At 45.9% G+C, this 26,608-nt stretch overlaps 2 protein-coding genes across 2 annotated transcripts in view; both read right to left on the bottom strand.

Moving 5' to 3' along the window:
• The window catches only part of CKMT2 (creatine kinase, mitochondrial 2), a 30,150-nt gene extending 12,274 nt beyond the window's left edge, over positions 1–17,876 (bottom strand). The window contains exons 1-3 of the mRNA XM_022593665.3: positions 17,376–17,876; positions 1,928–2,099; positions 223–421 (exon numbers count right to left, since the gene is read on the bottom strand). Coding sequence (XP_022449373.2) covers positions 223–421; positions 1,928–2,099; positions 17,376–17,598 — 594 coding nt within the window. The 5' untranslated portion in view covers positions 17,599–17,876. The remainder of the gene's footprint in view (positions 1–222; positions 422–1,927; positions 2,100–17,375) is intronic.
• A 1,366-nt stretch (positions 17,877–19,242) lies between these two features.
• Positions 19,243–26,608, bottom strand: part of RASGRF2 (Ras protein specific guanine nucleotide releasing factor 2) — a 257,405-nt gene continuing 250,039 nt past the window's right edge. Inside the window, exon 32 of the mRNA XM_089909081.1 lies at positions 19,243–24,897. Within this exon, the coding sequence (XP_089765207.1) occupies positions 24,805–24,897 (93 nt within the window). The 3' untranslated portion in view covers positions 19,243–24,804. The remainder of the gene's footprint in view (positions 24,898–26,608) is intronic.

The following is a 26,608-nucleotide window of genomic DNA, read 5'->3' as shown; positions in this document are numbered from 1 at the left end:
CTCATTCCTCGGTGGGGAGGGATACTACAGCAGCAGCAAAGGAAACCCTGTCCCTGGGAAGCTGTAGACCTCACTGTTCCAGAGAGCACTACAGCTGTTCTGTTGAAGCTGGCTTCCCTTTATGGGCGCCCTTCCCGAGAAAACAGCAAGTTGGTCCCACAGAGAGAACCCAAAGCACGCCTCACACACACACACTACAGAACCGGCAGCCAAGAGTTTTACCTCATAGGACTCCTCGTCACCAGCCACCATGCCCACGGTCTTTATGAAGGGGTGGCCGGGGTTATCCACTCCAGTCTGGATACACTGGTCCAGGGTGTAGCCATTGGGCGTCACCTTGTTGAGGAGCTTGGCGTAGATGGCCGGCGTGAGGCACTCGGCCATGCAATTGTTGTGTTTGCGCAGATCAGGGTAGTTTGCGCTGCATGAGGAGGAGAGGGGCATTCAGTGAGCAGCCCCTGGGGCAAGGGGCCTATGCAAGAGCTTTGTTTCTGGCCAGCCATCCTTCCACCAGGCTCTCTTCAGCCAGTGGGCAGAGGAAAACGGGCTCGGTCATGATTTAAGTAAGCCAGATTTTAAAGACTAGTTCCCTGAACTGCCAGAGGGATGGACCTGGCCCTGCCTAAGGAGTCCATTATGCTGGCTGCAGGAGCCCACAGACTGTGGCTTACGTTTACGTAAAGAGGAAATAGGGTGAAACGATTAGAAAAGAAATTGAAATCGTATGTAGACTTTTTTTTTTTTTTACACCCAGAAGTTTGGGTAAATTACAACAGCTACATTTTGGTCCCTTAGGTCTGTGATAGAGGCTAACAACCCTGTGGGTAGAACTACACAGAAATTCATTGATTTATCTGTCCTCTGTCTATGATGCAAACTCTGACTATATGCTTTGTTGAGAACAGTGCCTGCCTATAGAAACAGGCACTCAGTAAATATTTGTTGAAATAATACATAGAAAGAAATCAAATGGGGGGGTGCCATCTTACCCTGGGATATGTACTGATTGAAGAATAGAGGATTCAAGACCACCACAGGCTCAAACACAGGTAATCTCACATAAGGAATTCCTGAGGTATATGGTAGGTGCCAGTAATTCCCTCAGAGTTCCTAATTCTCATGAAAGCCAGTAAATGTTTCTGAGAAACACCTCAGGTCTTCTTTGTCTCTTTCATGCACAGCTGCCTATATGGAATCCCTTAAAGTCAGCATCCACTCCAGCTCTATCCAGTGTGGGACGTCTCAGCCATGACAAGGTCCCCAGGGTGGAGAAAACAGTCCATCTTCATGCCACTTCTCTGCTTCCCTTCTGCAAGGTCCTTTAAAGCTAATACTTAGGGACTTCCCTGGCGGTCCAATGGTTAAGACTCTGCGCTTCCACTGCAGGGGGCATGGGTTTGAGCCCTGGTAGGGGAACTAGGATCCCACATGCTGCACAGTGTGGCCGGAAAACAAATAAAATAAAAAGCAAAGAAGCTGATACTTAAAATCAGTGCTGTCGCATCACGTTTTCCAGAAGGCAGTACAGCATGAGTGAGGCATGAGTCTGGAATCAAGGTCCCTGGGTTCACATTTGGCTGCACCAGCTGTGTGAACTTGGGCACGACTTAATTTTCCTAAGCCTCCGTTTCATCACAAAGGGACGCTAAGAGGAATAAAATACTCTGCGTAAAGTGCTCAACACGCCTACACATATTCAACAAAGGTTAGCTCCGACTGTTATTACTATTCCACTAGAGCTCAAGCTCTGGGCAGGAATGATGACACTACACATCCCTGGATTTGCCACAGGTCACTGTGCTTAATGAGTCAATTTGATTTAGTCACCCTCAGAGGCAAAAAGAGGGGCCTCTGCCGACAGTTTCAGCAGAGGAAAGCATATTTCTGGCTGGCATTTTGGTGTCGTTTTAAAGCCAGGAGGACTTACCTTGGAGGGAATAGCCTGTGTTGCTCCCGGGCCTCAGCACACACGTTCTGCCGTTTCAGCAGGTACCCAGTAGTCAGGGCACTGGTGCCCAAGGTAGCAAATAACAGAGAGGCATTGCGGCCAGTTAGCAACTTCGAGAAGGTACTGGCCATCCTTCCTCTTGGATGAGTGTCTGGAAAGCAGAGAAGCTAAAGATTATTTTTTATTTAAAAAAAATTTTTGGCCACATCGTACAGCTTGCAGGATCTTAGTTCCCCGACCAGGGATTGAACCCGGGCCCCCGCAGTGAAAGTGCCTATTCTTAACCTCTGAACCACCAGGGAACTCCAGAGAAGCTGAGAATTAGCCTCACAGGATGGCCCTGAACCACGGTACAGAGAACAACAGGCAAGAGAAAAACTGCAGGCGACTTAGCCTGTTTCGTTGTTTTGTTTTTCTTTCTTCCTTTCTCCCCAGTCCCCTTCATACTGCTTAGGAAAACCTGGGTAGTTTTTTTTTTTTATTATTATTATTATTTTTAAAATTTATTTTGGCTGTGCTGGGTCTTCGTTTCTGTGCGAGGGCTTTCTCTAGTTGTGGCAAGTGGGGGCCACTCTTCATCACGGTGCGTGGGCCTCTCACTATCGCAGCCTCTCTTGTTGTGGAGCACAGGCTCCAGACGCAAGGCTCAGCAGTTGTGGCTCACGGGCTTAGTTGCATCCGCGGCATGTGGGATCCTCCCAGACTAGGGCTCGAACCCGTGTCCCCTGCACTAGCAGGCAGACTCTCAACCACTGTGCCACCAGGGGAGCCCCTACCTGGGTAGTTTTTAGACACTGAGAATGTCAAACTGCTTGCAGTCCTTGCCATTTTCTCCACTAATATGATATAGTGGGAAAAACCCGGAGGATTTCTACATCTGGCTGCTTGACAGCCCAGGTGCTCTTTTGGACTCTGCCGCTACACAACTAGACCCTGAATAGAATGCATTGCTGGGCTTGTAAGGCATAGAGGAAGTTGTTTCCAAACGAGCTTCATTTTGCCCAACACACAGCAAGCCAAAATGCTGAAACACTAAGGTCTGCAGCAAAGAGAGGGTTTATTCACAAGGCAGCCAAGGGAGAAGATGGGAGAACAAATCTCACAACCACTTCCCTGAAAGCAATGGGCTTGGGGTATTTATGGGATAACAAAGAAGCAGGGTGGTCTGGGAGTGTGGGGAAAGATGATTGGGAAAAGGTTTGGTAATTGTTGTTTTGCACAGGTGTAATAAAGCTACACACCTCTGCAGGTTCTGAGGGTAGAGTTTTCAGCCCTCCTATGTCAAAAGGTCACTGACACCCATGTATGCCCAATTGGATGGTTGCTGGTCCTATCTAGTTATAACCAGCTCCGCTTAAACTAGACAGAGCTGAGTCCACGTTCCTGGAAAATAACTCAGGCAAACATCTTATTGTTTAGGCTAGGAGCTGCTTGGTGGAGAAGCTAGTCTTAAGACAACCTTGATTGGTGAAGGCAGGTGGAATGGATTTGACTAATCATTACTGGCAGTTGCAAAGTCTCTAAGGACCATTCTCCTACTTTGCTCACCCCAAATGAGTTGGTGTTGGAGCTCAGGTTTGGGTTATCTTGAGAGTGGATGTCCATTTGAATACTAAGGTCTGGATACCAGCAGGGAGGTGGGGAATTGAGTCTAAGACTACCCAGTTGAGCTAGGACCCTTGAAAGGGGCTAAAGTGGTCCAGGGTCAGGAGCCCTCCAGCAGAAATGCACTCAAATCTGCTCTTGAGGAAGGTATACTCAGTTTAGGCCCTGCTTCCCTACAGAGTAATATCAAGCAATAGGCTCTTGGTCAAAGATCACCAAGCACACAAGGAGGCACCATGAATGGGAGTCAGCAGAAGAAATGGCCACAGGTTCAGACCTCCAATGACTGAAGATACTGGAATTGTCAGACAAGAATATAGATTAGCTCTATGCGGAATGTTTAAAGAAATAAGTGATGGAATCACAATGACGAGCAAGCAACAAGAGACTATTAAGAATAATAAACCTGATTTGAAAGAGAACCGGAATGAACCATGGATATAATACAGCTGAAGACAGAATAAATGAATTGGAAGATATATCTTAAGAAATTATCCAGAATGTTGCACAGGTAAATAAGAAAATGGAAAATATGAGATAAAAGAGGTATAAAGGATAGGATGACAAGATCAAATACACATCTAATGGAAGCCTCAGAAGGCAGAATAGAGAAAACAGAGAAGCCATATTTCAAGGGAAATGGCTGATAATTTTCCACAGCTGATGAAAGACAAAAATCCATGATTCAAGAGGCATGACATAAGTCAAGCAAAATTAAAATAATCCACACATACATAAATAACAGTCAACTGCAGAATATCAGTAACAAAGATATCAAAAGCAGTCAGCGAGAAAAGACAGTTCATCTATAAAGAAAAAACATCAGCTGGTTTTTCAACAATGAATAATGGAAGCCAGAGATATGGTGTCCTTACGGGGCTAAGGCAATAATTATCAACCAGACTTGGGGACACAGTCAAACTATCTTTCAAAACTCAGAACATGTATAAATCAAGATAACTATTTATGGGACTTCCCTGGTGGTGCAGTGGTTAATAATCCACCTGCCAACGCAGGGGACATGGGTTCGATCCCCGGTCCGGAAGATCCCACATGCTGTGGAGCAACTAAGCCCATGCACCACAACTACTGAGCCTGTGCTCTAGAGCCTGCGAGTCACAACTACTGAAGCCGGTGCACCTAGAGCCCATGCTCCGCAACAAGAGAAGCCACTGCAATGAGAAGCTCGTGCACCGCAACAAAGAGTAGCCCCCATTCGCCGCAACTAGAGAAAGCCCGCGTGCAGCAGCAAAGACCCAATGCAACCAAAAATAAATAAATAAATATATTTTAAAAAGATAAATGTTTATATAATATCACCAGGGATGAAAATCAGATACCCTGCTGTGTCTGCTACTGCCCAGAAATCAGAATGGACAATTAATCCACAGTATCACCCACTGGGGAGCTATTTATCGTGGGTTGTTGAGTGGAGAACAATAGAGCAGGTAACTCTTAGTACTCTCTCATTATATTGGTCTCTGTGATGCCCACATAAAGGAAGGGTGGAATTTTTTTCCCTTGTATTTAGAAGATTACCAAGGCTCTGCTACAAGATTCTCCAAGCACAGGTGGGTTGGATGACTGCAATGAGCCTGTTGAGAGTATGGTTGTGGTATGAAAACCTGGGCTATCCAGCAGACGATAAACTCCTCTAATAGGGTGAGGTCGACATGGCCTTACGCACAATTCTAAGAGTAGCCTTCTGAGGTCCACTTTCTTCCTTGATTGCATTTTGGGAACTGGGATGGGTTCATCAACTTTGTGCTTCCAGGATCCCCACCTGGAAGTCTTTACTTAACATTTTTTGAGCTAGGGAGAAATTCGAACATCTCAACTAAAAGCATCAAAGTCCTTGAAAAAAAATTAGGAAGTTATTTTTCTACATTAGCCCAGGAAATCAGATTATCAGACAGCCTTTCCTCGGTGTCATTTCTAAAAACAATTCCCTCAATCGTAAAGACAACAGGAATTACTTTAGTAATCAGCAGGCAAGATAAATGGGCCATTTCTCAAAGTCGTTCTAGGGATGTGTAATGGCCCAACATTCATCTCATCACATGCACTTCTTTGCTCCCTACTAGACTTTGGGCTGTGGTCCATCTCCTTCCAAGAGTAGGTTAGTGTTCCTCAACGAACAGCACCCAGGCTTCCTGGCTCTTGTACACAGCAGGTGACAATAACTTACATCTTTCAGACCTGTCTTATTTGCTTCCAGACCCTCCAATCTGCTTTTCAAGCAGAGAGGCAATACTGTCTTCTATGAGTTTTACCACAGAACTCACCAAAGTAAAGGAAGTGTTGCCTGAATTCTTTCCATACTATATATGGGTCAAAATTTAAGCCAGCCCTAAGTTAATTAGAAGTGTGTTGGTTTCTGAGTTTGGCTCAAATAGCTTGACTTTTATTTTTCTTTCTTTAATTGGCTGTAGCACTGACAGGCGTTCACATCAGCATGTTTGAGAAGATAAATCCAAAGAGGTAGAGTCAGGAGGAAGAGGAGGGGGTGTGTCTATGTGCAGCCCACTGACCACTGGTGGTCTTTAAAGGTCTTCCTCTTTGTAAGGGTGATCTGTGGGTAGGTGTCTGACTCAGAATATTAATGTTTGAAATGTCATCATATCCATATTTTAGTTTCATGGAAATAATATTAACATCCAAGAGTTCTAACATCATGCTGGTGTCTGAGCAGTGATGCATGATTCATGGTAATAATCCCGTGGAGGCTTTGGTGGCAGCAAGACGAACAATCCTAGAGCTGAAATTCAGAGTACCCCTGCTTTGATTCCTTGTAGAGAATTGACACAGACTCAAAGCTTTGGTGAAGAATTCCTGTTCCTTTGACTCTATGTTTTTCTCTCTCCAAGATACAATGAGACATAGAATTTCTCTACTGAGGTCCCAATCGATAAACTTGGGTATGAGACTGAAACAAGGGTCTCATTGAACAGGGTAGTAACTTGGCAACGGCTGAGCCACGCTCCCCAAAGACCCAAAGCCAGGCTTGCAATGAAATCACTTTTCCTCATGACTAAACTAACTCTCTCTTGCGTGTTAAAGGTTAGTCTTTGAAAAGCTGCACAGGCAGGACATTGTTTTGTCTTACAGATTCCTCTGTTACCCAGGAGGCCCCAATCTTACATAAGCACCATCTACAGCTAAAATTCCTGCTCAGGAAAGACTTGATTTGTTATTTGCACAGATGGTAACATGTGGCATAAACAAGTGGAGTTGGAAAGAGGTATGTAAGAGGTAATCTGTGTCCACCGAAGGGGTCAGTATTTGGCTTTGCCTAGTTTCCACACGTGGTAGTTCTATAAATCAGTATATTGTGTGAAACCACTGGAACAAAACTTTGGAGCATAAGAGATCTGAAGCTCCCTTACAAGCTTTTTAAATTTTTTCATTCCCTCCATGCCCCTAGTATTAGCATAACACACTGAACTGTTTTGTCAAGAGATCACTGGAGAGAGGAGATGAGGGGCTGGAACAGCTGTGGTGTTTCTCCAGGGACAAAAGCTTCAGCATCCAGACAGTCTCACTGTGGGCGCCACGTCAAGGCTTTGGCGTTTGCTCTTCTCTTTGCCAGATCTATGTGGGAGAGCAGGTGTCAACTGAGTGGGCGATGTGAGGCCAGAAAACGGGGCCAATCAGAGAGCTGAGCAGATGGGGGAGCAGAGGGCTGGGGGGAGAGGAACATGGGCAACAGAGAAGTTGAGAAGCCAGCTTCCCTCAGCCTTGTGAGACCAGCAGCCAGTGTTCCCTGGGACAGGAATCCTGATCTATTTGGGGGAAAAGAGGCAAATGTCAACTAAAGAAGCTCATATTCAGAATTTTGTGAAGGCTCACACAAGCACATGTGCACATACATTCAGGGACTGTCATGGGGGCCCAGAACACCTAGGACCCAGTGGGCTGGCCCGACATTCGGATTGACAGCTCTAGAGCCTATACAATCTCAATTTGAAAATATACATATATATATATTCTAATATAGATATTACTTTTTAAGGTATCAGTTTTCTGTCCGTACTTTTGTGCTAATGCAATAAACCACACTAATTGGTTCTAGTAAAATTATTGTTACTGTTTTAGTAAAAGTATTGCTTCTTACTGCCCCTCAACTAGGACTCTGCGTCCATTTTTCCCTGTCTGACTGGACCACAGCCTGGTGCCCTGTCCCCACAAAATCTCCCTGTGCCCTTCTAGCCTCAGGTGGTGGCTTTCTCTCTGAGTTCCCAAAGCATTCACGGGCTGCTCACTCACTTGCACTTGAGCTGCATAGTTTTTTTGACATTTGTTGGTGAACTCAATTGTCCTGTATCTCCTGTCATGTTAGGGAACTCCCCACTATGTTCGGATTATCTTCCCAGCTGATGGGTAAAATCTTCAAGGACAGGAACTCATCTGCCACAGATCCTTGCACATAGTAGCTGCTCAGTAAACACTTCCTCCCAGGCTTTACATAATTATTTGTGAGCAGTGCTCTGCCTGATTTCCAGAAGGAGGATATCATACCAGCCTCCTATGTATCTCCTTTTAAATGCATGTAGGTCTAAGAGAATGGGTCCTTTTCCCTGGGCTATTCTCCAGGGCACCTTACTAACCTGGCTCCATTACTCCCAAGTACTTCTCACTTTTAATCTGCTATGAAGCCCCAGGCCTGGTATCCAAGCTAATATAGAATCAATTTTGTGAGCTAGCTTCCTGGATCAAAACTTGAGAAAAAAATCTACTTACATAACACTAAACACATCCCTTTCAGCTACTGATTTTGAAATCCTATCATAAAAGCAACTGAGTGAGGCTGGTATGCAGGTTTTCAGCATTTCCCTGCTCAGGCTCCTGGTCTCTGTGAGCTGCCCCTGAGCCAGGGTAGCCCAGCACAGGCTCCTGACCTCTCAGCCATGACAGGCTGGCTGCCCCGCTGGGAGCCCACTGAGCCCATCCTCGGCGGTTTCCAGGGGTGATCCAGCGGATGCTACCCCACAGATAACAGACGAAGCATCACTGCATGCCCTTCCTTCCTCCAGGGATCCTTCTCAGACTGAGCAGTAGGTGGGGAAGGAGGGGTCAGATGAAGAGAAAGTGCTAGGTGTTGGGGAAATTTAAGTCTCCCGACACCCAGAAATTTCTCTCCAAAAGACAGAGGAGAGAAAGAAAACAGCTTTATTATTGACTAAGCACGAAACCAGACTGTGATGCACATCAGCTAAAGAGACTGGAAAGACAGAACAAAATCTCACCCTCTTAAAGAGCCGTGCAGATAGGACCCACCTACACCTGTTCTTCAGGTAACTCAAGTAAGAGGACATGACAGCACCATTTGTCACACAGAATTCACTCTAAATTCACCTGATCATTGGGGTGGCCATTTGTGTTAGTTAACTGCCTTTATCCAAAGGGAAAATGAGCTGTTCCCATCTCTCTGACAGCAGGTCTTTACCACCGAGCCTGGGAGATTGGGGTGCTATCTTCCTGGTGTTTACATTTCAAAGAGATGGCTCCCAGGCCTTGGAGAAAGACAGTCCTGGGTTGTTAAGCTGGCTGGAAGCTTACTTAGCTTTGAAAAACATTTAAATATATCTCAAAGGGGCAGAGACAGAATTTACAAGTTTTCTAAAGGAAATGCTCTAAGAAAAGGGAAGGGAGCATTCATTTTGTTATCTCCCTCTCCCACACACTGGGGAGGACGGTGTCGGGAGCTCAGCAGGGCTCAGGTCAAGGATGGACATCACTCAGAGCTGACCTGGCACTTGGCACATGTAAGAGAAAAGACCCAAAGACCACAGGACTGGGTCATAGTTTTTCTTAGTTCTCAAGCCCACTGGCCTGCATGTGGTAAGTTCTCAGAAAATGCTGGATGAGTGAGTGAACGAACAGTCATAGAGACACTGGGGTGGGAAAGGACTTTAGAGGTCATTTAGCTCAGCCCGAATGCAGGAATCCTTTCCTTTCAGCCCTCCTTAAATAGCAACAGTGCTGGGGATCTCACCACTTCCTAGAGCAACCCATTTCACTGTAGAATAAGTGGAATTATTAAAAATCCTTTTCATATCTTAATAAGGGGGGAAAATTAGTACTTTCAAGTGCCAAGTACTTTCTCTACAACAACCCCAAGAAGCAGATATCTTGCCCCATGTCAAAGATGAGGGACCTCAAAAACAGAAAGGTTAACTGACAGCCAAAGGTCACACAGCTAAAGAGAAATCACATGTATTGAGTTTCAGTAGTAGTTTCTTATTTAAATGAAGATCCTGTTTTTATTTATCAGGTTTAATAACAAACAACTTTACAGTATGTTTGGATGGAGTTGCCAGACATTTCTAGCTACCTCTGGTTCTTTATGCTCTCTCAGGGATACTGGATCGTTTCTCTCAATCAGGGTTTCCAGAGAGGGCTCGAGAGAGAGGATAACTGCGGGGCCAAACAGCCAACCAGCACACAGGCCTCGTTCTGGGCAGCTCTGAGGGGCAGAGGAACCAGAGGGTGTGCCCTTGGGGCTTCCTCCACCTTCCAGGAACACCAGTGACCACAGACTTCCAGAGGTCATCAGGCAGTGTGGGTCACGGTCACCGTGAATGACACTGATGTGCTCTGGGGGAGAGGGGTCACAGTGGGCAATGATGGAGGGAGAGGCAAGACAGGATGATAAGATGGTGAGGATAGGTATCTTTTTACTTATTTGTCTGATAAATATTTAAGTGCCTACTATGTGGCAGCTTTTACAGAGCTCACAGTCTGAGGGGAAAATTCTCGTGTAGCATTTACTTTATGCTGGGCACATGGTTCTGTTAGCTTTATGGTTATTACCTCATTAAATCCTCACAACAGACCCATGAGGTTGATACTCTTATTAGCCCCATTTTACAGATGAGCAAATGGAGGAAAAGAAAGGTAAAATAACTTGTCCAAAAGCACACGGTTTGTGAGTGGCAATACTGGGATTCAAGACCAGTGGTCTCTTTTCCTAGTCCATGCTCTTAACCAGCACCCGACCTGGGCAACTACCAGGCAAAGGGTAAGTGTTCTTCGAGGGGAACCAGAGCCCCATGGGAGTCCCTGGGAGGGCCTGGAGTTGGCCCAGCTCACTCAGCTATACTGTTTGAGGGAGCTTGCCTGGTCTTAATCAGACTGAGGTATTACTTGCTTCCACCTGCCCCGGGACTAGTACCCGGACACAAACTGCAAAAGATCAGAGCAGAAACAATGACTAGACACCGCACACCCATATGCATAAACAGATGACTATAGAGGCCTGGTGCATCGCCTCTCTATGGCCGGCTGCCTTCCAGCCATCCTCCAGGTGGGAGAATGGCCATTGCCCTCAGTCCACACCACACTTAATCTACTTTGGAATGCTGCAGAAAGGAAGAGAGGAAGAAAGGCTAACTGTACCCCCTGTTTTATGCCTAGGTCCAGTATCTTCTGGATGAGGACAAAGCGTCCTGGACCACTGTCACTCATCCAGATTTGGCTCTGAGGAGATTCTATAGCAGATAATTCCCCTGAAATTTAGAGTTGAATTACACTGGGACTGAATCTGCCTAGGATGTGTAGTGGCTGCCTGTCCCCAAAGGTCCAGAGAAAACCCATGATGTGGGGACAACGTTGGCTGATTCTAGATTCCAGAACACCTGCAGCTACTAGGGGCAAATCCGAACGGGGCCTGGCACTTATGAAGGACTGAACATCTGCTCACATCTGTTACTATCACTGTGCACTCCTTTTGAGAGGTCACCTCTACAGGCTGCCCACAGCGTGTTTGAGAACATTCTCCCTTCACCTCAGCAGCAGGGAACTCGGCTTCGTTCAAGGGCAGGGGGGCTGAGGGCTCCTCGCTCCTTCTGACAGATGGAGGGTTACCTACTGAACACATTGAGAGCATCCCCCAGAGACTCAGGAAGCCCGCACCTCCTGGGTGTGGGGCAATTGCAGAGCCTGCCTGGATCCACAGCAGGCTTCTTCCTTGGGATGCTTCTGCCTGAGATCCTTTGTCTTGCACCTTAATCAGGCCACTTCCTGGGCCAGGCCATTTCCTAGTGCCTCTCTGGGTCTGCTCAGCCAAGACAGGGCCTTTTCCCTCAGCCCCCCTCTCTTCTGAGGACGCAGGTACCCCCAGTCCAGAGTGGGGTACTCAGCCAAGCAGGGGTGCCTGGTCCTGCAGGGATGTGTATCCCTGATAGGCCAGCCCTGGTTCTCTTCTCCAGCCCACAGCCCTGCTGTGCCTGCAGCTTGCTCCCAGGCACCCTCCCTTCCTTCAGCCCTGATGTCTTCTAAGAGCCTTTCTGCAGGACAAGTTACACCTAGCTGCTCCAAGTCAGGAATTCTGCTCTTGGGGAGACAGGTAAATAAAGGCCCAAGCTAGAGGGCAAGGTGGGATCTTCTTTTGGTCCTAAAAGGCTCCTGCTGAGTAGTGCTGGGAGAGTTAGGGGCAGGAGGTGAGGGGGGAGCAGCTCTGCGTGGCCCTCTCCTCTCTCCCTGGCTGTGATCAGAATCACCTGGACTGCTCTGTGAGCTACTGCAACCATTGTGGAAAGTGAACCAGGAAACATCAATTAACATAAAAATGTGCATACTCACTGGCCCAGCATCACACTTTGGAAATCTGTTCCGCAGAAACAGAGCTGCCAGGGCTTTCCTGGTGGGGAAGTGGTTAAGAATCTGCCTGCCAATGCAGGGGACACAGGTTCGAGCCCTGGTCTGGGAAGATCCCACATGCCACGGAGCAACTAAGCCCATGCGCCACAACTACTGAGCCTGTGAGCCACAACTACTGAAGCCTGTGCCCTCAGAGCCTGTGCTCTGCAACAAGAGAAACCATCACAATGAGAAGCCCGTGCACTGCAACGAAGAGTAGCTCCTACTCGCCTCAAATGGTGAAAGCCAGCACGCAGCAATGAAGACCCAATGCAGCCAAAAATAAAATAAATTTAATTTTTTTAAAAAAAGGCTAAATTTCTAAAAAAAAAAATAAAAAAGAAATAGAGCTGCCAGTATACAAGGAGAGAGGCACAAGGATATTTAGTGAAGCACTATGTGTAGTGGCAAAAAAACCCTAGAAGAAACCTGTCTATCAGAGGGAGAAGGGTTGTATTAAATGTGACACATTCAGTCAATGGAATATTCCACAGCTATTAAAGAATCAGTTAAAACTGCCTCCACTTTACCTGGATGCATGTCTTGCCATAGTCTTAGGTTAAAAGGGAAAAAAACTTGCAGAGTAATGAATATGAGTGGTTCCAATTTTGTAACAATGATATATGTATATATGTATTTGCATATATTTGTAAGAACATCAAGAAAAGTACTAAAGGTGATTCTTCAAACTGCAAAAAGCATTACTTCAGAGCAACAGACTTGGAGTAGGCAGATTATTAATTTTCTCTTAATAGAATTCTGTATTGCATCACTTGTAAAAATCAACATGGGTTGCCTTTATGATCAAAAATAAATAAATTAAAAGCTTAAAAAATCAACTGTGAAGTGTGCTAAAAATCCAGATTTCCAGGCTCCATCTTTTGAATGAGTGGCAAGAATGGGACCGTCACAGGTATGTTGTATAAACTGCACAGGCAATTCCCAAGCCCTGCTAGGTCTGGGAAGCCCATGAATTGCCTACCTGAGCCTCAGCAACTCCCTCTCTATAATGGGTTTGATGAGACCTCTCCCTGAGCTGTTGTGAGGACTAAGTGACAGGCCACAGTATGCACTGAATAAATGTGAGTCCCTTCCCCCTAGTGACCCTAAGCCTATGGGACAGCTATCACTCTCTCCCCACAGCCACCCCTGGTCATCCCAGACTGGTCTGCCCCTTCTCTGAATGTTGATTTTAGTTTACATTTTTAGCATTTAAAGTGTTTCATCTAATTGTTCTATTTTGTAATCTGAGGACAAGACTTGATTCCAGAAGGAGCCCATCATATACTTTCCGATCCACTGCTCATCCTCTGAAAACCAGCATCAGGGTTCGCAAAATGGATTTACTCAGTTGGGCTCCCAAGTTCTTCCAGACTCTGACCTTTTACCCGGCCTTTCCTTCCACCTGGAATGTCCTTTCCATCCCTACATGCCCAGTCAAACCTTACTGTCTTTTTTTCTTTTTAACTATCATTTACTAAACTCCTAGCATGAGCCATGCATCCTGCAAGAGGTCCTTACAAACACTGTTTTCAGTCTTTGAAACAATCCTTCCAAGTAGGCATTATTTTGTAGATGGGGAAAACAGAGAGAGGTTAAGGGACCTGCCCCAGGTCTTGGGGTCAGCACCTTGATAAAGCTGGCATTTGAACCTAGGCTTGTCTTTGGCCCTGGATGCAGGCTCCTTGCAGACCACAGCACCTCACAGGTAGCCCTGCACAGACCAGCAATTGGAGAGAAACCACCTTTGTGGTTTAGGACCTGGGAGTGACACAGATCCCTCCACTCAGACTCCCAAGACCGCAGACATGCACTTACCACAGCAGCTTCTAGACACAGGATCATCACCTCGGGGCATGTGACTCCCCCAGAGTCCCAGATGTTATAAGCCTGCTCTCTTTCCTGTCCTCAGGCTTCTGCTGAAGTGCCCAGATCCCAGGTGCTCCTTCACCCTCTCCACTCTGACGCCAGGTGAACAAAGCGCCTGCCAGCCATGCAGGGGCTGCTGCGCCAGCCTGCCTTTCTCTTGAGGAGACGGGGCACGGACTTTTCTTCTCTCTCCTCCCCTCCTCTCTCCTCTCTCCTCCAGAAGTAGGGCTTGCAGGGGTGAGGAGGGAGGTAGTCTCTAGCCCTCACCCCATAGAAGCTGTCTGCCTCAGCTTTCCTAACTTGGAATACCTCATGACTCTTGATTTGAAAAGCACTGTTTACAGCAATAGGGCTAAAATCTGGCAGAACTGCTGGGCTCCAAGCCAGGGAGATTTCAATACGGGGTGCAAGATCACAGCCAAAAGCAATAGTGTTGTGGTATTCCTACACTTGCCCTCTCCACTAAAAAACAAGAACCACCACAATAAGCCCCTTTGTCACTGTGCCCAAGAGCTCTATATCTCTGTCTCAGGCAGGCATACTGGGAGTCTGGGTCCTGGTTTAAGGGTTTTGTCTGGTTCTGTGACATCCTAAGATGTGGAGGCCTTAGGTTCTGTCATGGCCTCAATTCTGAGCCTCCTGGTCGTCCTGAGTATCCTGGATGGAGATGCCATAGGTACCATTCTGCTGACTCAGAGTTATTTTTGGTCCAGCTGTAAATGGCGTCCATGTGTTTGAGCTCCTTGGAGGGCAAAGGAAGACCGGGGGAGGACCACGTGTCAGCTTTCCCTCCAGAGAGCGTCACCCCAAAACAGAAGATGTCCTTGGGGTTGGACCAGCTCCACAGAACACTCTGAACAAATTCTTATGATGCCATTCATGGCCAGCAGAGAATGGCTTTCCTTCCCAGTTCTAAGGGAGCAAAGAGTTCAAGTTACTTCACCACCACCGGCTATACTGGTACCCTAAGAGGCACCCTTGGGCATTCCTGTTCCATTCAACAAGTAGAAAGTCATAAGCAGAGGGCTTTATGGTCCTTCCCTGTAAAACAGAGGTCTTTCCTAGGCCTCCTGGTGATGAAGACATACAACCATCACCGGGTTTGCCTCTCAAGGATAAGTTGTTTTCAAGAAAGTAGGAAGCTAGGAACCATCTAGTCCTTTGAAATGCTGTTAAGGAGTGGGACCCTCCTTCCCTGCCCAAGGAAAGGAGCCCTTGTGGCTTCCCAGGCAGGAATGGGTGTGACCTCCAGCAGTCACCTTCAGACAGGCTCCCTGTGGGATTCCTGGCTCAGGGGCAGGAACTCCCAGAATGCTGATGCAGGGTCCCACGTGATTCTCTCTGGGAAGACAAATGGCTCCTTCTCTAAGCTGTGGCAGAGATGGAGACCCAGTGCCTCTAGCCAGGGGAAAAGTGTGTCTCAGAAGCAATCCTCCTCTTGCCTCTGAACACCCAGGACTCTCCATTCCTTATCTCACCCTCACCCCACATTTCCTGTACTTGCCTCATCCACCCCTTTAGGAAAACTGACCTGGTCTCTGGCCCACTGTCTAAGGCTAAGATTTGGTCATGATGCTGGCAGAGCTAATTACTGATTGGCCCAGTAGCTAGACCTGATTTAAACTGGTTAATGTTATTGCTAGAGATTGATTTTTGAAATCACTTACCCATTAATAATGAGCCAAGGAACTGTTTTCCCCCCACTGGAGGTAAAAATGCTATAGAATTGACCTACATGTGTTCCATCTCTGGCAAAGGACTATTCTTTGCTTGCTTGCTTGGCTTACTGTCAGCCCTGTTCCTGTCCCTTGAGTGGGTGACATGGGTGCATGTGACGCTCGTGCCCTTTGCTGGAACAGTGCCTTAACCCACAGAAGGGTTAGCTCTAAAGGCTGGGGTTTTGGAAAAGGTGCCTACAAAAGCAGAAGAGGAAGTGGAGTGCTCACACAGCCTAATAACGCCCAGATATCCTGTAAGAGCCTGCTTGGGAGGCTCAAGAAGCCCCTTTGCCAAGTTCTGGTGGTGGTCATGTTCTTCTCCATGAGCACAGAGAGAACAGACCAAGGACACTAGCTCAGAAACAGAGGAAGCATGATTGCTGCAGATAGGAAAAGTGGCACTTCTGGAAACAGCCCACCAGGTGAACTAGCGTAGCCTCGTCATGAGGCCATTAACTGCCACCTCTGGTGATTTCACCTGACCCTGTGTGGGTCAGAGACAGGGCAATGCTCAAGGGAAGGTCTAAAGGGCAGCACGGAGGAGGGCCGAAGGGTTTTGCCTTGTTCTGGTGAATGTCACTCTCCACACCCAGCAGAGTATTCGAAGGCAGAGATGTCACCCACTCAAGGGACAGGAACAGGGCTGACAGTAACCCAAGCAAGCAAGCAAAGAACAGTCCTTTGCCAGAGATGGAACACATGTAGGTCAATTCTACAGCATCTTTACCTCCAGTGGGGGGAAAACAGTTCCTTGGCTCATTATTAATGGGTTAGTGATTTCAAAAATCAATCTCAAAATGCTAATAAAAGGAAAAAAAAAATCAATCTCTAGGGGCTTCCCTGGTGGCGCAGTGGTTGAGAGTCCGCCTGCCGATGCAGGGGACGTGGGTTCGTGCCCCAGTCCGGGAAGATCCCGCATGCCGCGGAGTGGCTAGGCCCGTGAGCCATGGCCGCTGAGCCTGCGCGTCCGGAGCCTGTGCTCCGCAACGGGAGAGGCCACAACAGTGAGAGGGCTGCGTACCGCAAAAAAAAAAAACAATCTCTAGCAATAACATTAACCAATTTAAATCAGGTCTAGCTACTGGCCCAATCAGTAATTAGCTACTTTCCAGGGCTCCAGGATGTTCATTTTTAAGTTAGCTTACCCCAAGTCACTGATTTGCACCTCTTTTGATGCTGCTGAGGGAAACCATTCTCAAAACTAATGAACTAGTTTCTACAAATTACAAGGGAAAGGAAGTTGAAGGCTAAAGTTCCCAATTCGGTGGCATTTAGATTTTTTTTTTTTTTTTCCATCAAGAAAAAGTCCTGATTCACTATGAAAAACAGGCACCGCAAGCAGGGTGCTGACACGGTTCCAGCACCTCGAGCGCAGCTGTTCCACAGAATGGCCACCTGCGCCTGGGTGCAGGATGGCTCAGCCAAGGACAGACGCTCTGCCGGCTTCTTTAGAGAGTTACCATGAAGTCTTCACACAGGAGCAGTGCCCAGGTTCCGGCCTACAGCCCTGGGTCCACTGCTCACAAGGCCCCACCCTGGCTCTAGCAGTAACCCCACTTTGGAGGAATAAAGCCGAGTTTCACAGCCTCACTGACCTTGGAGCCGGGAGTCTCCCACGTCCTGCCTCTCGCGAACAGCCCGGGACTGTAAGGGGAGGGGCGGGGGCCCGGCCTTGAAAGGGCTCCCGGGCGGGGCGGGGCCGGGAGGGGCAGGGCGGGGCCCGTCTCGGCCAATCCCGTCTGAGGCCTCGGGACGCACTTGGTCCCCGAGCCTTGCCCTTGAAGGCCGGACTCCGACTCCTCCGCCGTTTTCTAGCATCTGCCCTTTCTCTGAAACGTTTCCCTCCCCTAAATCCGGTGCTGGAGGCTGCCTCTCCCCGAACTCTGCGAGGGGTTCCTGGGCCGCAGCCCAGCTGACTGGCTGCCCAGGCCTGCCGGCCCCGGCCTCGGGGTGGAAGGACCGTCTGGAAACTGCTGCACCTGTTAGGGAATTTGTACCTATCTTCCTTCAAGAGCCCATCCCTGGGGCCCCGATTAGCTGTGGAGGATGGTCCCTTCTTCCCAGGGCCCTCCCCTTTTCCCTCTCCCCTCTCCCCTCTCCCCTCCAAGCTAAGGAAGACGTGTAAAGCTCCCTCTCTCCAGTTTTTAATCATGCTCTGAACCAGGGACCAGGACATCTCCTTCCAGCTCGTTCTCTGGGGCCTGGATTCAGGGACAATCACCTGTCTCTTCTAGATCAGGCCATCTGAAGTAGATTGCTAGACAATCTCACTTTATATCCACACCAGCTTAATTTACTACCCAGAAGGTTCTGCAGGCCATCGCCCTGCTTAAAAATAGCCCTCCTTGGAACATACACCACAAACCAGAAAGGTTGACTGTAAATAGCAATGACCCCCCAGGACCTTGGACTGCAGCCCTGTATTTCAGAGGGAGCTGCCCAGGCCTCTGGTGATGGTCACGTACCCAGCTTCTATGGCCACGTGCACATCACCAGCTGATTCCTTTCCCTTCCTTCTCAGGACCCAATCCATGTACAGAGGGGATGATGGCGCCCAGGAATAACCTCCCACCTAGAGAGGTTCTCTTTCAGAGTCTCCACCTCTTTTAAATATGACCCAAAGCAAAAAACAAATATTTTACCTTTGCATGGGGGTACTGACTGGGAGAGTGCATGAGAGGGCCTTCTGGGGTTGGAAAGTTTCCTGATTTGGGAGCGGTTGTATGGGGGTACACACATGGAAAAATTCCTCAAGCTGTACACTTAAGATTCTAGCACTTTACTGTGTATTGGTCTTACCTCAGTTAATATATATGCCATCATTATAACCTAGCTTACAATGAATTGAAATTTTTACAAAGTGATACCCTTTCTGCATATGATATACTCAGATATTTTCTAGGCTCTCCTATGTTCTTTCATTAAACAATTGCAGATTGGGACCAACCAAACTGTTCCTCTAAAGAGTTGAGTTCCCAGTGTGCACACGATCCTCTAAAGAGTTAAGAGTTCCCAGGGTGCACGTTCTGTCCTAATGGACCATGGTCCCTCCGGCTCCCCTGGCAGAACAGACAGCAAGCTAGAGGTCCGTGGGGCTCACCAGCTGCTGTTTCGCTGTTTCGCTGTTTCATGGCAGTTCAGGCATCAGATGAGATAAATCCAGTGAGCCTGAAATAGTCCAGATCCCAGATCCAGAGAACGGCGAGGCTTTTGAAGAGCATGGAGGTGTAGAATTTAAAGGATGGCAGTTGCCATCTTTCTTTTTTCCCAATTCCTTACTAATGGACATTTAGCCTCCCCCCACCTCCCACACCTTACCTCAACCCCTCACCTTTTACAGTGTAACTTTACATAAGTTAGTAAGTAAGGTCAGAAGAGAAGTTGGGATCTTATTGAGAAAAGGGGTGTGGTATCTTCTTTTGGGGGCCTAGTCATCCTCACGCTTACGATAAATGTGGTGTGATGGGATGGCAGCCTCCACAGGTGACTCAACAGAAATTCCAGATTTCCGAAAATCCTTCAGATGTGATCTCTGTCATATGACACGTACTCCTTTCTTATCATTGCCAACTCCCTTCAGAGGGTGAAGGCTCTTTCCACACCTAGTGGCCAGGGTGGCCACGTGGCTTGGTCTTGCCATAGGGGCAGGAATAGAAGTGAAGTGTTTAACTGCCCTATCACTTGCTCTAAAGGAGATCTCCTGTCGTGGGCTTATTCTCTTTTCTGTTCCCGAACCCAGCTGGAGCCTGGATTTAGCAGGACACAGATTTGACCAGTAGGCAAGGGCGATGCCATAAGGAATGACCAAGTAACAAGAGGAAAGGAACCTGGGTTCCTGAATCCCCACCAGGCTGATTGCTCATTTCAGAAATGGAAAAGGAAACCAATGGGACAGGAGGGACCTACATTCTTCCTTTCCTCAGTTCTCTCTTGTGCTCAACAGCTGTGTCATGTTTCCTTCAGCTCTAAATGTTAGGACAACTTCATCTACTTGAAAAAAGTTAAAGTATTTTCATATGTATTATTCCACGTAACTATTGCAGTAATTCTAGATGGCTCAGGGGCTCATCCAGGGTTGGAGCCAGTGACGGCTGGGCCAGGCCTCAGCACCTTTTCTCTCCACAGCCTGTTTGTCAGCTGCCATTAGGTGAACAGAACTGTTTGGACAGTAATGAGTTCTGTGCCTGGTGGTGGTCAAACCTGGGTTGACGATGGCACAGGAAAGGCGTAAGCCCTGGAAAGACAGTGGAACTAGATGACCCTTAATATTTATTTGAGGTCCTCCAAATTCTCTAATATTTTGGTACCTGCAGCATGGCTTCCTCTAAACCTTTTCCCCCACTGAACTTCAGAAGCATAACAAAAGAATATCTGAAGGAGCCCATTGTGATGAAAGAGACAAGATAGAAAAATGCTAAAAGAATCAAATGAAGAGACTAAGGAGATTTTGGAGAATTCGAGAAAGGCAAAGTTTAATTTGCATACAGGCATAACCCACACCTCACCCGGCAAGTGTTAGGCCACAGCACAAACCCCTCTGGCGGAGTCACAAATGTCCATAGATTTGCAAAGCAACTGGACACAAACAATATAATTCTCAAAGTAACACATGGGTTTGTCCATCACACACACATACAAATCACAAAGAAATACACTTAAATCCTCTGCAGAAGAGAGATGAGGATGGTAATCAAGTTACCTCACATTTGGACAGCACTTTACGGTTTACAGTCTAATCCATTTTGTCCTCATGACAGCCCTGTGAGGTAGGCAGCACAGGAATCACTATTAACTCCATTTCACAGATGAAGAAACTGAGGATCAGAGAGGTTTCAGCACTGGCCTAAGGCTTTAGATGTAGATCTGAGCCTAGGACTCAGGGCTAGGATGCCTAGTCCAGTGCTCTTTCACAACTGCCTTTCCATGGAAAACTCAACGGTGGTGTCAAAGACAGTGGTTCAACATCATTTATTGATGAACTATTATTTTTCTTGAGCAAGTGAGATCAAGTACAATCAAATCAACCCTAATATTAACGTCATGTGGTGTGGTAGCCAAGATGAATAATTTTCTGAATCATTCATGTGTTTATACCTACAACAAAATGGTTGTTTTCTACTTTAGCTCTGCCCTGCCTTAATTTTAAGTCACTGACAGACATGGAGAAATGACACTCCGATTAGATTTCATTGACTCAAGTCTTATTACCAGGATTCACACAGTGGTGTCTGTAATCAAGTCATTATTTAAAGCTACAATCTGTTGTCTTTCTGAAATGAAAATGAATCCTATTCACTTACTCCTTCTGGCTGTGGACATTAGCCTAGCTCTATCCTTTAGCCATAAATAATATGTTATCTTTTATACCATTTCAACAGCAGTAAAAATGATAAACTTCACAGGCTGGTTTTTAAAAAATCTTATAAAGTGAAGGGAAAGGTCTTTTTCTTCTTTTTTTCCCATCCAGGGGGAATAAAATAAAACTTTGAAAAGAAAAGCTAAATAAAATCCTTTATTTTAAAATAAAAGTTAATTTTATTAGGAACAACCCCTCTATTGCATTACTCTTTTTAGTTAAGAATTTAAAAGTGGCCCAATCATTGCTGACCCATGGTCTTGTCTGTTATAGCACTGTGAGAAAAAAAAAAGAGGGGCGGGTCCATCATCACCCACACTCCAAACTGGAACATAAGGGAGTTTTCTCTGCAAAGGTATTCAGTATCTGTACTGAAATTTAGCAAACAGTAGTGGGGACTTGGTGTCAAAGCCAGTTGAAAATACTGCAACAGTTGTTTAAAATTCCCTCTTTAAATTCCTTCAGAGAAACACTAAGGAAAAGCGACAACATTCTACTTCATTCCTAAATCTGTATAATATATTGGCGTATGTACGAGATTTGTCCCTGTAGCAAAACTGGATGTTTTAGTTAATAACCAAAGGCATCTCCTAAAATCCCCAAGATAATTTCATTGACAGTACAAAATGTGGGTATTCATCTGAAAGCAAGAAACTGGATTTTTCTTCTGATTTTCTGGGTTCATTTTGCAAGAATATGTGTTCCCTACTTGGCTGTTAGGGGCTGACTTCCCATCTACTCATAGAAATGGGTCTCATATAATAGAATATAAGCAGACACAGCCAGGGGTGCATGCTCCAACAGTCACACAAAGCTTGCAAGGCAGAAGAGGATGGGTGCTTTAAACAATCAAAAAGAAACCACAAATTGCTCTTGGGGATTTTAAATGTGACCAAATTGAAAAATGCACTTTCCTCTCCCAGCTGGCCCCCAAATAGTGCAGGTCATCAAAAGCAACTCCCTTGGAGGTGGAGTTCTCTCTCTTGCAGCTCCAGCAAGGCTTCAGACTCTACGAAGCAGAAGGAGGGGGTGTGTGACTCTCAATAAAATGCAAAAGGTCAGCATAGACTACTGACAGTGCCCAAAGTTGACCACTGGGGGGCGCTTCCAACATTCTGCAGGAAATAGGCCTGAAAGCTTTGGGTCACTAGTTGAGGAAAACCTGTATGCCAAAAGGGAAGTATTTGGAAATTCCTCTAGTTCCTATTTTTCTCTAATAAGAATGGCTGCAGGCTTCCCTGGTGGCGCAGTGGTTGAGAGTCCGCCTGCTGATGCAGGCGGACACGGGTTCGTGCCCCGGTCCGGGAAGATCCCACATGCCGCGGAGCGGCTGGGCCCGTGAGCCATGGCCGCTGAGTCTGCGCGTCCGGAGCCTGTGCTCCGCAACGGGAGAGGCCACAACAGTGAGAGGCCCGCGTACCGCAAAAAAAAAAAAAAAAAAAAAAGGAATGGCTGCATTGCCTCTGCAACATTTGGGTCAGAGAATTAAGGGTCCAAACTTCCAGGGACAGTGCCCACAGAACCACACCCTCTCTTCTGGAAGACTTTGGGGATTCTAAGAGCAGAGTCCGATGCATCAACCTTTCTGCATGTTGCTCTGCCTGAAACTACTATGTGTGTGGTCCTTTCACTGATTTGTCCTGATTTTAGTTCACCTTCAAAACTATGTTTTTGCACCAAGAAAGTTAACCTTTACTTTCTTATTCTTTTGCAAGACTTTGAGGTGCTTGGTGCAATTGACATATATTAGTTCAAACTCTGTTTCTGAACATTGAGAAACAAATTGTAAGTTATGCATTGTTAGGATCCAAACAACCCATGCTTCTTATCATGCATCAAGATGCATCAACCTCTTATTTGAAATTAAAGAGAAAAAACAAGCAACTTTTTTTAAAAAAAGAAAAATAAAGCATCCATAAGTCACCCTCCTTGGGTTTAGTGCTATCCTGTTGGCTAATATGAGCTATTGAAAATATTTTTGGAATGGTCTTCAAATATTATAAGTATTTTCTTTTACTTACTTGATATTTCACTATATAGTTATGTACAGACATGGCCCTTACCATGCAGGAAAAATGTACATTCTCCACCTCTGTGGGACATTATCAGTTCCCTGGGTCTTATGAGCCAGCAAGTTGAATTTATTAGTCAGCTGTCAGCTCTAACAACATAATTAAAGTGCAAAGAAAGAGAGAAAGCAGCCAGGTCAATTTTTTTTCATTGTCTGCATCAATATGCTTCATGCCTGCCAGATGCCATAGGCTCAGGTAAAAATAACTCTATATCTTTTCTCTTCTTTGAAAGCAGAGGTCTCCCTGAGAAGAGAAGAGGGAGGTAAACATGAGATAGCCCTATTTCTTCAACAACCAACAATCCTGGGAGAAGCAAGGTTGCTTTCCCAGCCTAGGGTAGGGGGACTAACCCCTGCATTTGGTTTTCTGACACAAGGGCTGTTGAGTGGTTGGGTCCATTTCCCATATACTTACAATATTTTCACTCAGAAATGTCTCAAAATTTAAAGACTGAGGAAGAACCGTCTACCAACAGCACACGGAAGGGTGGGTTTTAAAAGGAAAATCCCACTAAACAGCTTTTAAAAAAAAAAATACAATCAACGTTCATAGTGAGGCTAAAAATGGTTTGTGTAAATCAGAATAGATTCCCACATTACCAATGGCGGGGGGGGGGGGCGGTGCGGGGGGGGAGGGAAGAAAACAAGCACAGCAAGGTGCAGAGATGATTTTTAAGTATATCTTTTCACTTAGCATTGAAACCCACTCTTCCCTGTAGCACTTTGTGGCCTTTTGTCATATTCCACAGTTTTGCCGGTGAGGTGCGTGGGCATCATTTTGCAAAGCTTGCACCTGTCTCTCCAAGGGCATTGGCTTCCTGGTCTCCACAGCCTCAGGAAGAAGCCCCCCACTCCTCCACCTCGAGAGAGAGCCACTGGCTGGGCTCCGCAGGGGCACGGCTACTGAGTTTTTAATTATGGAAATGTTATGTACAAATCCACTTGACTTTCAACCTGTCTTCCCTGTCCTGTTGCCTAAAGACTGAAAGAGCAGTTTCAGAACATGCCATTCCTCCAATATAAATATTTATGATGCACTGAGGACCATGCACATGCTGAGGACTGAAATTGCTTATGTGTCGGCCCATCCCTACAGAGGCAGCCTCGGCTCTTCTGGAAGCCTGTAACAAAGGAAATGTAACAGAAGCAGTTAAACCCTAGGAGAAGACTGGGAGGTGCACCGGGCCAGTAAAGTGCTAGCGAAACATCACAAGCCTTTTCTATGGACCCTCGTCCCCGAGTTCTAATAGAATATGCAGCAGAGTTTCAAATTCCCCTTCTTACTTGCTTCATTAAAATGGCTACCAGCACCTCCCGTCTTATATTCCCTCATGCAAATGTGCCCTCAGCTTTTCCAAATATCAATCTCTTCACCTTCCCACCCAAGTCTGAAGCATCTGTCTTCCACTCCAACCAACTGGGCTTCCCTGGCTGGAGACAGAATTCCCGTTTGGTTCCATCATCTTCGGGGGACAAAGGAGACTGGCTTCGTCTCCATCACCCCCGTCCTCCCTGCACTGTGGGATGCGTGGCATGCACAGTTCTGTCCCTTCTGCTTTCCACGAAAATTCCACCGACTCAGGGCAAGGCTGGATCGTCAAGCAGGGAGCCGAGGTTCAATTTTTAGAGACAGCTCATACAGTGTATCTTCATCTATGATGAGGGCTTTGTCAAGCAAGTACTGAGTGACCTGGAGAAAAAAGGGGAATCCCCACTTTGAGTTTTTTCACAACACCAGTACGTACATTTTCTGGATGGAACCCGACACAATTCAACGTTTTCTCCTAAGCATTGAAATACTTTAGGTAACTAAAAAAATTATGAATATATTCTTACTATAAAAAAAAAAAATCACACATCTCTAGTCCTCTGTCAACTCCCACCCCCAGGCACTGCCCTCAAGAATTGCCACTGTTATCAGTTGGCTTGTATTCTCCCAGACATTTTTCTGTGTCTTTCTAGACATTACCATGCACTTAACAGAAATCAATTTTTCCCCTTATAAGTGGTATCAAAACGATACATTTTATTCTGCTTTTGTCAAACTAGAAGTCGTGGAGAGCTCCCCATGTCAGTACAAAGAGCTCTAACTGCTGTGCACCATTAACAGTGTGACATATCAGAGTTTATTTAATGATCTCATATCGATGGGTGTTTGGTGGCTGTCAATGTTTCACTATGACACAAAGTTACAGTGAAGTCCTTGTTAGCATGTTTCCTAGTGCTAACATGTGAATGGTCCTCTAGACACTGGAAAGGAAATGAAAGGAAAGGATATGGAGATGAACATGTTGGAACATGGGGTAGCTCCATGAAAATATTTCTTTATTTTTACTGAGATATAACAGACATAAGTAAAATTAATAGCTTGATTAGTTTTGACAAATGTAAACACCCATGTAACTTACATATATAGCATGCTAGAGAATAACTCCATCAGCCCAGAAAGTTCCCTCATGCAGCTTCCCAATTGACCTGCTGCCAGAAGCAATCGCTGCTCAGATTTCTGTCACCACATGTTCTGTCTGCTCTAGAACTTCACGTAAATGGAATCACACAGTATGTACTCTCTTGTGTCTGGCTTCTTTCACTCAGCATAATGTTTTGAGATTCATCTACATTGTAGTGTGTTTCAGTGGTTTGTCCTCTTCCATTGCTGAGTAGTGGGTCCAATGTATAGATATTCCACAATTTGTTTATCCATTCATCTATTTATGGACACCTGGGATGTTTCCAATTTTTGGCTATTATTAAGAAATGCTATAAACATTTTATACAAGACTTTTAATGGGCATGTTTTCACTTCCCTCTTGGATAAATACCTGGGTCATAAGGTAGATGCATATTTAACATTTCAAGAAACCTCCAAATGACACAGTTTTTCCAAAGAGGTTGTACCGTGTTACTCTCACCAGCAGTGTATAAGAATTCCAGTTACTTGGTATATCAATTTTTAATTTTAAAACGTAATATAAAATGACCTCCCAAACTGTTGTACCTATAACACATAAGAGCACCTGTTATCCCATACCCTAACTAATGTTTGCTGTTATCAATATTTTAAAAATTTGTCTTTCGATAGCTGATAATGATGCTTCATAATCTGCATTTTTTCTTATTAATGAAGTTGAACATTTTCCAAATATTTATTTGTTTCTTCTTCTGTGAGTTACCTGCTTATAGCTTTGTCGATTTTCCTATTGAGTTGTTTATGCTTTTCTTATAGATTTATAGGAATACTTTTATTCTGTCTCTTTGCTTTACATGTTACAAACATTGTCTCCTAGTCTACTGCTTGTATTTTGACTTTTGAAACAATTGCCCTTTGTCATATAGAAGTTTTAGATTTTGATTCAGCAAAAACTTTATCAAGCTTGTCTTTTACAGATTTTGCATTCTGT

Source organism: Delphinapterus leucas, chromosome 3 (genome assembly GCF_059928025.1).
Source record: "Delphinapterus leucas isolate spDelLeu-1000000601 "Yukka" chromosome 3, BTC_Dleu_Yukka2, whole genome shotgun sequence".
NCBI classification, from domain to species: domain Eukaryota; kingdom Metazoa; phylum Chordata; class Mammalia; order Artiodactyla; family Monodontidae; genus Delphinapterus; species Delphinapterus leucas.
This window is presented reverse-complemented; position numbering and strand designations above follow the sequence as displayed.